Source organism: Phaethon lepturus, unplaced genomic scaffold (genome assembly GCF_000687285.1).
Source record: "Phaethon lepturus isolate BGI_N335 unplaced genomic scaffold, ASM68728v1 scaffold1081, whole genome shotgun sequence".
NCBI classification, from domain to species: Eukaryota; Metazoa; Chordata; class Aves; order Phaethontiformes; family Phaethontidae; genus Phaethon; species Phaethon lepturus.
In genome coordinates, this window is record NW_010515325.1 from 51,765 (window position 1) to 62,095 (window position 10,331).

The following is a 10,331-nucleotide window of genomic DNA, read 5'->3' on the forward strand; positions in this document are numbered from 1 at the left end:
TGCTTCTGTGAATCTCTTTTTGTTGTAACAACCCATTTCACAAGTGGGAGCAGCATGTGTTGCAGCATGTTTTGTCTCTGCCTATCTCTGGTCCCAGTTCCTCTGTAACCTAGAGCTGAAATTGATGCAGACTGGGAGAAGAAAGCCAAACATGACTCTACATCAGACATCTATCTCTGCTATCCTGGGTTAGATCCTGTACATTACCATACCTTAAAAAAATGCATGCACTGTGGTTTGACTAGAATGGTACTGTATTGTCATATGGCAAGAGCTAAGAACATAAGGACACTATGTCTGTTCTGTTTTCTTCAATTTCACCAATCAGATTATTTTCTGTAATATAAACAGGTGCACAATGTTTATTCAAGGTGCTGTTTTGCTGTAAATAGAATTTGCATAGTGGGAACAAACAGCAGAATTAATAAAGCTTGTGGTGAGAGAGTGAATATTTTTAGTCACTATCAAAGCCATTTTTATTTGATAGGGATACTAAACATATGTGATCAGTGTGATCATAATAAATCCATGAAAAATGTTTTCAGAAAAGGATCCATGTTCCTGATACTGGGAATATGGTTACCTTGGCCAAATGCATCCAGCTGATGATTGTCTCTGCACTAGTGATGTCGATACAGGCAAACTACAAAAAACCATCTCTGAGTAAGCCCAGAAAGTGCCTTTCAGTGTGGACATTTCTTGGTGACAGTTTACTCAGTTGTATGCATTCCTTGTGTCAGCACAACAAAGTCACATTATTATTTAATGACTTGGGTTTGCTGCCTCCTTCTCTCCTTTAACCTCTAGTTTTCTCTACCTTTCTGATTCTGCCTGTCCTTCTCTCATCATATGGGGATACCTCGCTTCCTGAGCCTCTTTCTCTGTATACTGGCTGTGTATCTTGTTCTGCTTTGTTTTTATATCTGTCTCTTTCTCATACTACCTTTGTAAGCCCTAGCTTCTTTTTCTCACTGACAGAAAGTACTCTTTCTTGCACCGGTGGAGCTGAGCCATGCTATTGTATTGCAGAGTAGAGAGGATCTGGATCCACATCACAAGCTCCCTCTCCCATGCTTCCAGTTCTCCAGTTTTTCCTGTCTTGTTCCCCTCCCCCCTTTCTGTCACACTTTCCTTTTTTCTAGTCTTTTGCCTTGCCTGGTAGGAGCCCATCACGTACTCGAGCCAGCCGCTTCCATGGGCGACGGAGTAGTGCCATTGGCATTGAGAACATACAGGAGGAAAAGAGGTATGAGCCGTGGGAAGATGAGACAGGAAAAAACCAGGAGGAGATGAAAAAAGGAGATAAAGGCACATATAAGGACAGAGAAGAAATCAACACAAATGAGAACTGAAATGGAAATGGTTGGAATGGAGAGAAAGGCCTGATTATCAGCTAATGGAGAAATGGACAAATGACAGAAACCAACAGAATAAAAAAGGATGTTTGGAAATGGTGGGAATCCATATTTGAGGAAGAAGGGGGGAGATGGGTGGAGGAACATAGTAAGATACCTCTTAAACTTGGTGCAGTATGATCCAGGACTTTTGGTTCTCCTGTTCTGTATTTGCCACTTTTAGGTAAGACTTAGATGAAAGGCTTTTACTTGGGAAGGGGAATTGGGTGCTTGCTTGTTTGTTTTTATGTTTAAAAGTTCAAATAGACAAAACTTCTGATATCTTAAAAAAATGATTTTTTTTTTAAAAAAGCTTTAAGTCAAAACAACTAGTGTTCAAGTTAGATGGTCTGAGAAATAGTTATAATAAGGGGTAACATATAGATTTAAGGAGTGATTTGGCATATTTGACAGAATTACAATCATTCAAAAGTTGTTTACTGCTCACGCGATTTTATTTAGTTAAATCAATAAATTTGTTTCAGCTAGAGCTGAGACACCTTTTTAAGACTATACAGTCTCAAAACTCACATGAGTGCTCTGCATACTGTTTTCCCAGTTGCAAGAGTTCCAGGGAACAGTTAAAGACTCAGTGTAAATGCGGAAAAGCCATCTTTAATGTGGAAACTGCTAATTTCACAACAGGAAGAATTGTTGTCCCAAAAAGTGGCACCTTTACCCAGTATGCAAGGCCAATAGTCACACATGGTTGAGGTATTCCTTTTATTGCAGGTTTGAGCAGATCTGGAAGCTAGGTGGTATCCCACAAAGCTAGCTTAGCTTGGTACAAAAACTACAGCATATTTATATTGTTACATGATTAGCAAAACAATAAAAAACCTGCCCAAGTTTACATTCATTGGTTAGTGATTACTGTATCTCTTGCTATTGGTTACATGTATTTAAATTAGTGCACATGCTCCTAGAATGTGGGAGGGGGTAATTGGTGGACTTCCTCAATTGGGTTGGTGGTCATGATCTCCCCTGCCACCTTTGCCTTTACCCTAGTTATTGTGAAATTTTGCTGACTTCATGTTGGTAGCATTCTCCTTATCATCTTTGTGGCAAGATATTTCTTTTATCAGTCCCTGAAGACCCCATTTCAGTTCCTGCTAGGGAGACTGGTGATTAGTAAGGCATGCAAGTTTACACAATCTTGCTAAATTCACACAATACAGCTACTCAGCTTAATGGCTAACATTTATCTTCATCTTATCAGAATTACTACATTTTTCCCTTCTTTCCAGTTGTTCTCTTGGATCTTTCCGTAATGAGGTGTCCTAATCTGAATGACCGAATCTGAATAAAAATAGTATAGAACTTTCTTTGAGAAAAAGAAAACCTTCTGAGACAACTTCCCTGTAGTAACAGGCTAAGCCAACAGAATAGCCACAGCTCCTGACTACTTTAAATAGTTTTGTACCTTAGGCAGCTGTGCCCCTCAATTACTTTGTATACATCATCCTTTACTATCCCCTTAAAAGATCTGTAAGAGTTTTCTACAACAAGGAAAAGCCCTGGTTTTCTTTTTTCTTTTTTTTTTTTTTCCTACTCTTTGCTAGGAGGGAATTGGTAAGCTATTTGGTTTATTTAGCTTTCCTTTTGCTTATTTGTACTCTTAGATATGAGGAACAGTGAACCTTGTGTTTGTGAAAGACTTTTTGGGTGATTCTTGAAGGTGCAGTTTTACTAGCAACTGTTTTTTTCTGACGGTTCATTGCTACTGAAAAGCAGATGATATACTTTCCCTCTCCCGGAATCTCTTTCAACTACCTAATCCCATCCTATTCCTTGTAATGGCTCAGATGCTTAGCGAACCCTTCATAGAACTGATTCAGCCTGTTATTCTAACAGAAAAAGTATCAACTTTCTTTCATTGGATTGTCTGCCAGGTTCTGCCATGAGCTAGTTCATGGTGAAGTCTGATGGGCACTAGGACTGATGGGTACTAGCCAAAAGTACACTCTTTAAGAGAGGAGGAGGCTGGAAAAGGCTGTCTGGCAGCAGTGAGCTCAGGATATCATGTGTGACTTCACCTTGAAGCTACAGTTTGATGATATGCAGGCTTTGATGACAGAGCTGACCCAGTCCATCCTGTTTGTTCATACAAGTTTCAGGGTTGTTTTAGTTTCAGGATAATTTACTGTCTCACAAACAGGTATATTAGCACAAATGCAGGCATGAGAAACTGTGATGTGAGCGGTATAGGTAGAATCAACTGACTGAGAGAGCAGAGGAGGAACTTTGTGAACTCCATCACTGAAGCCACAAACCCCCACGCCCAACAAAAACATGAGTTTTACAATCCATAATTTAACATATCCCACTTTTCAGTTACACAGCTTTCTTCAGAAGTATCTTGACAAGTACTAGTAGCAATAAAACTATTGTAACTACCCTGAAACAGGGAAATTTGCTGAATCCTTTTTCTTTATGCAATAAATATGTAAGCTCTCTAATCAATCCTAAAGCTTAAGACCAATGAAGTGTATGTGTGTACAAAAAGAAGTTGAAAAATTAAAGGAGAATACTGAGATTAATTTAGGCTTTTATATAAATTCAAAAGGAGCTTGAAGTTGGCCATTTCTAATATATTGCCCTCAACATATGCTTCCCTTTCATGTGTATATGAGAGATTCAGCTTTATATTGTGGCTTGTAAGGAAGTGTTAGAATAGATAGTGGTTAACTCTCTGGCCCTGGGGTATAGCTGGTTTCTCTTTTGTCCCAGCAGAGACACTGCAGAGAGGATACAGAAGGTGCTGGACAGTCCAGGAACTTTCTTTGACCTGAAGTCTGATGGATCCAGCTCCCCAGAGTTCCCCAGTAGGAAAAGCAAGTGAGTTGAAAATAATATTAATATTTGAAAGATGCTTACTGTGTCTGGTATTGGCTTAAATGTGGTGCATGTCTTGCTCAGTTGAAGGCTTTACTGAGATTGTCCATGTCAGGCATTGCAGCATCTTCAAACTTAGAGGTCTGGCCATGGTACAGTAATTCAGAGCGTGTAAGGAGCTTAGCTTTCATAAACAGCCAGTGAAGAAAGATTGGACCACTTAAAGGTGATTTTGGTTATATTTTTACTGTAATGTTAGCTTGCATTCAACAGGATACACAAAGCCCTAGCTGTCCAATTATCCATGCTTACTTATGTATAAGTTTCCTTGATAGTTGGCTCTGGAGTGATTTTGGAGCTTCATGGAGAAGCTTGGACAAGGGTATGTCAGGCTGTACTCAAGTTCTGCCCCTTTAAGCAGGATTCATGCTGCCATTCCCAACCAGTGTGAATTAACCTGTTTTCAGTCATCCCAAAGTGTTACAGCAGGGTCTCATGTGTTGCACCTATGTTTCATTGCTAAAGCATGCCATAGCACACACGGTGTTCTTCTGCAAAACACTTTATGCAGTAGTCTGCAAAATAGTTCTGCAGTTTCTGGTGGTCAAAACCTGGAAAAATGCAATTTCCTGGTAGTGCAGCTTTGCTGTTGCTAAGGTGTATTATGCTGGAATGTGATCCTATCTAGGATGCTTCAAGATTTCATGGAAGCCGCACATTTACATTTCCAAGACTCCAGAGCAGCCTGTCTCTAAATCCAAGACTGCAGCTGACTTGCTGGAACAGCTTGCTACACCTGATTTTTCTCATGTGAACTTGTGTGAGACCTGTGGCAAAAAGGGCACTGAGTACTTGTCCCTTTCTCAGGACTGGGGATGCTCTAAGAAAATTTCAGGAGGTGCCCTAGATCCAGGCTTCTATGGTTGTAGTTGCTCCAGGTGCCAAGTCTGACAAGGAAGGGCCTTCCTCCCAACTGCACCCGATGCTACCTAAGAATTACAGGCTGGTGGCTATCTCCAGTAGTTCAGCTGCCCAATTGTATGTTGTAGGACTGCCCAGAATTTTGTTGCAGCCCAGGTGCATTCTGGTGAGTATGTTTTTGTGATACTAGCTTTTGGGTTGGGTGGGTGTGCAAAATTTTGGTGGGGAAGAGGATCGGAGCACAGCTGGGAGATACAGACCATTTGAAATGCTAGCTCTGGCAGCCAAGGGCAAGAGAGAATATAGGACATGGAACTGCTGATTGGTCAGCAACACCCATCTTCTAGTATTACCACATCATTCCACCTCCCCTTCCTCATCCTGCCTGGGACCTTGTTAGTGAAGTAGAAGTTTCTGGCTAGGTGCATGTGAGGGATTCTTGCTCTAATTAGATAGCTGAAGTAGCCTTGCATAATCAGCAAGAATTCTGCCTAGTAAGAAGACATCTCATAGCTTGGCAAGTCCTGGTTACCCTACTGTAGAATGTGTGCATATCCTGGAAAAAAATGATGAAGCTTTCTTGACATCTGGTCATGATTTCTGCATTTGATTGTGGGCTCCCCCCACTTCCCAACCTTCATTCTCCATTCATCAGCTGAGGAGGTGAGCCAGCTGCAATGGCTGTTTCAAATTGATATGACGTGCTTTCAGAGAGCAAGCATAGCATGGGATTTCACTAACACTACTTGCATGAATATTGTTTATCCACATAAGGCATGACCTGTATGATTTAGCAGTCTGCCTACTTCTGTCCCCAGGATTCTCTCTATGCATCTTTTTCCAACAGTCATGGACTCGAAACCACTTGTACGATCACCAGGAAAAGTCTTTTCACAGTTACAGTGGTTTAGCTCATTCCTGGACAGTTTGTTTTTGAGGTGGGATGTAGCATGGAGTTTTGCACAACTTGTGATGAGCCAGAGTTGTGATTTTGGACTTAGGGACCAGCCCATACCTTCTGCATCATATCTGGGACAGGGAATCAAGGACATGTAATTCTGCCATGTAAAGCACACCATATTCACCAAGACAGCATTAGCACAGTATTGCAGGCACAGACTAGGAGTGTAATTCTAACAGTTTGCCTCAGAGACAGTTCTATCAAAGTTGTACTGAAATAGTCTATTTATTGTTCACTAATTGTGGAATCACAAATCAGGATCATGATACAGGCATATTTCTAATGCAAAAAGAGTTCCAGCTGGTTCTAGAGTAATTTATGCAGCCCATATTAAAATGTTATCTCTGGTAGCATGTCATCAATCCACTCCTGGTTCTCTCCAGGGATTAGCATCACAGGAATTTTCTTTTATCACAAAAATGTCCAGCATGTTGCTGCTGGTCTTAAATAATAATTTCAGCTTCCAGACTTGAATGATCAAATTCTTCATCTATGTTCTACTAAAACCAACCTGTAAATAAATGCAAAGGGAACACATAAATAATAGATTAATTGTTTTACAGTAGACACAAACCAGCACTTACTTTCTGTCCTTGCATGCTGATTTCCAGCATACCCTTCTGCAATGATCAGCCTGTAATCCATGAAACCGCACTGTTCACTTAGGCTAACAGTGTCTTCTCTCCCACATACAGGGACAACTGTCCTTAGTTTTTCTGTTCCACTGTCTAGGTAGCCTTCCAAATAATCCTTCTTCCCAAGGGACAGACTCAAAAGAGTGAACACAGCCTAAGTAACCAGGTAGCGAAACTCCTCAGGATCAAATGGCTTTCTGGGTTGCACCTGAAAAATCAAGTACTGTACTGTGTATGTCCAAATCCTAGGAAAAGTACATCGATTTTTTGTGTGTGTGTTTTCCCTCCTCAGACACATCTGAGTGGGGACATCAAGCCAATCAGGAGTGGACCAGATGCTACTCAGTCACTGGTTACCCCACTGAAGATACTGGCAAGACTTTTGGGGTGAAATGAGAGTCCTGGCTAAGAGGACCATGAACTTACTTAGAGGACTTCAAGGACTGTGGAGAGACCAAGTGGCACCAAGTAACACTCCACTGGCAGTTCCTGGGAAAGGAAGATGGACATATAGCTCCTATTGGAGCATTTTGGCTCTACGCCCTTCTCACTGCCCAGTCAGCAGTAACTGAACCAGCCTCTACTAATGATGGGGGAAGGAGGCCACCTTGAGTGCCTCCCCTTCTCTTCACCTCCCCTAAGATGAGAGAGGAGAGAACAGCTTGGCCTGCAGAAGGCAAGAGGAGAAGAACATGTTTCCACCTCTGTCGCTAGTGCCTTTGGATGACATAGGTCAGGAAGTGCAGTGCAGAGAATGACGATATAGAAACCTCCTGAGGAAGGATGCTGAGAAGGAGTTACTTTGAGGAAATCTAGGTCCCAGCTCACTTAAATTGATGTTATTTATTTGCTTTGCCAAGGGAAAAGCATGTTGGCCTTCATTTCCTCCCAAATATATTTCCTAATCTCCTGAAGACATATCTTTGGCCTATATTGGCCCTATCTTTACTGTTCTCCCTGTTGCATGCTGGCATGTAATATGCCTGGGACTTTAGGTTTCATTACTGCTTGTAGGTCAAGACTGGTCACATTTTGCAGTGTTTCTGAAGGAATAAATATATTTAGTATGTTAAAGGTGTCTTATCTTTCTTGCCTCTCTTAGCTTCTTTTGGGTTTCTGAACATTTATAAGCGCTTCATCTCTCTTATTGGCTGGTCTCTTGTAGAGTCAGTATTTCTCTATAAATGTTAGGCTCACATACACAATGCACCTTCCACTATGGGCTGCTCTTTTTCCTAGATGACTGCAGGCAGCAGATCCCAAATTCTGAGCTGGGAGAAGCTGACCTTAAGGGTCTTTCTTGACAGATATGAAACACACACCAAGCTACCTCTGCGTCCATGATATTTGAGAGAGCGGTGGTCAAGTGATCCAATACAATTTGCTTTCAATATTCCCTTTGTAATGACCCTGTGGGAGCTAAAAGTCTAGTGAGTTGGACCTACAGGAGCCAGTCTACTGGCAACTGGGTACATGCAAAATCACCGCAATGGTCCAGACATCCTGACCGAGGTGTGTTACTATCTGTAAGCAGGAGGAGGGTTCTGACGTGTCTGTGCAAGAGCTTGTCACTTCATCCTAGTAGTTTGGCACTGAGATATCCTAAAATAATGCAGATCTCGGTAATTTGTTTCTACCTCCCTATTGCTTCCTTAAACTTTCTTACTGGTTAATGTCTATATGCTTTCCTGACTCCTGTTACAACTGTCCAAAACACAGTGGTGACAGTTTATAAGCTCTATGGCATGAAAAATGTGCCTTTATAGTTGCCTTGTACTGTCTGGAATTTCATGCAAGACCAGACATGATAGGCTGAGAGTGGCTGTGGGAATAGGTGGCCTAAACTGGGTAGTGCCTTCCCTTTATACTCAGTTTGACACCTCATTATGTTGTATTTAGGCTCCTAAAATCTCTGATCTCCAAAATGAAGGCATCTGATTTTAATGAATGTCTAGAAGTAAACAGTGTTTAAATGCAGGTGGTTTGATTCACTCTGCTTTAAGACACTTAGGTCTGTGACTTAAAAATTCAGTTAGTCTTGTCCTTTCATACAGGTATCCAGAATGGAAACAAGAAGTGGTGTTTCTACTAAGTGAAATAGCAACCAGAAATTAAGGAATGCAAGCCAATTCACCTGAATTCTGTTCCTAGATGGAAAAAACTAGCTGTGGATGAATAATTCTTCTTACTGTTTCTGACTGCTCTAATGTAATAAAGCTATGTCACAAAAAGTGCAAGCCTATGTGTAACAACAAGTATGATGATGTTGAATGCTTGCATTCCACAGAATGCTCAGGAGTCAGACTTCAGGATACTGTGTGATGCAGCCATTCTTACGTTCTTCATCCACTGTACGCAGTTGTTGTAGTGTTTTGAGGGAAAATGAAACATCTGAGGAAGAGGAGAATGACAGGGTGGGTGTGTGATCTCTAACAAACAGGCTACTTCCTTGATTTTACCAAGTGCATTATTAAAACATGTCGTCTTTGCCCTCTCCAGGAGCTGATGTGCTCTCTTGAGTGCCCTCCAAAACAGGATTCAATCGTTCAGAGTATGTGGCTGGATGACAGTGACTGCACACCCAGTACTTCCAGCTCACCAGGTAAAAAAGAAAGGAAACTAGAAAAAATACTCTGCTTATGCTTCTAGAAGCATATGTGAGGTTGAGCCACATTTGTTTGGCAAAATCTTTTGTATACCCATACTTAAGATTTGAGAAGCATAGGTAGATGATAGGCTCAGATAAACGGGGAGAGAAGCTAGTATGCAAACTGTAATGGGGAGAGAATGGGAAGGGGAAGTTTCAGTAGCATGAATAAATAGTGCTGTACACACTGCAGAAGGAGTTACAGTAGACTGCAAAGAATTAATGTCTTTATGTGTCTCTACGGAGAGCATGTATCTCAATGGTTGCTTTTCTGAATGCAGTGCCCCTTTATAAACTAGATGGTTTGGATATGGTAATTACAGAAACAGTGCTTCCTGAACAAAGAGTATGCTCCTGAGAAGGTGGGTAATCAGGTAGCTAACCTGCACTGAGCTTTTTGACTGCCAAGGCTGGGCTCTTAGTGTAGTACTTGATTAATGTTGAAGTAGTTGATTAAAGTCACCTTGGATCCATTCCCAGTGCAGAGATGATTATACTCATTATAAGTTCTCTTTACTCCCATAGCAGGCAGAACTATTGCAGTCTCTGTTGTTGAGGTTGTATCAGCTGCCCTGATCTCAGACCCTGCAAAACACAGTTTGCAGTTGTGTTTCACTTTGTTAAAATGAACTGGTTTGTATTGAAGCATTTCTTGTAGAGCATCACCATAAAGCTAAAATTATGGAAAATTTAAATCAGTTTCTCACTGTTTTTAAAAATGAGGCTGAAGGAATTGTGTAAGATTTTGGGAAAGTAATATTGGAAAGACTAAGGTTTTGAGATTGGGAAGTCATTAGGAACTGTGGAAGGCAAAACTTAACATTTGGTGCTAAAAGATTCTGGAATAGGAGCAGGTTGAGATGGTAAGATCTTAGGGATCATGTGGATGGCAAGGAAGAGAGTTGGTTGGAAGGAACAGTGAAGTCTTTGTAGGAATT

At 41.2% G+C, this 10,331-nt stretch overlaps 1 protein-coding gene across 1 annotated transcript in view; it reads left to right on the plus strand.

The window, feature by feature from the left end:
• The window catches only part of RAP1GAP (RAP1 GTPase activating protein), a 39,023-nt gene extending 31,209 nt beyond the window's left edge, over positions 1-7,814 (plus strand). The window contains exons 18-20 of the mRNA XM_010295704.1: positions 1,143-1,246; positions 4,125-4,232; positions 7,039-7,814. Of these exons, the coding sequence (XP_010294006.1) occupies positions 1,143-1,246; positions 4,125-4,232; positions 7,039-7,048 (222 nt within the window). The 3' untranslated portion in view covers positions 7,049-7,814. The remainder of the gene's footprint in view (positions 1-1,142; positions 1,247-4,124; positions 4,233-7,038) is intronic.
• The last annotated feature ends 2,517 nt before the right edge of the window (positions 7,815-10,331 follow it).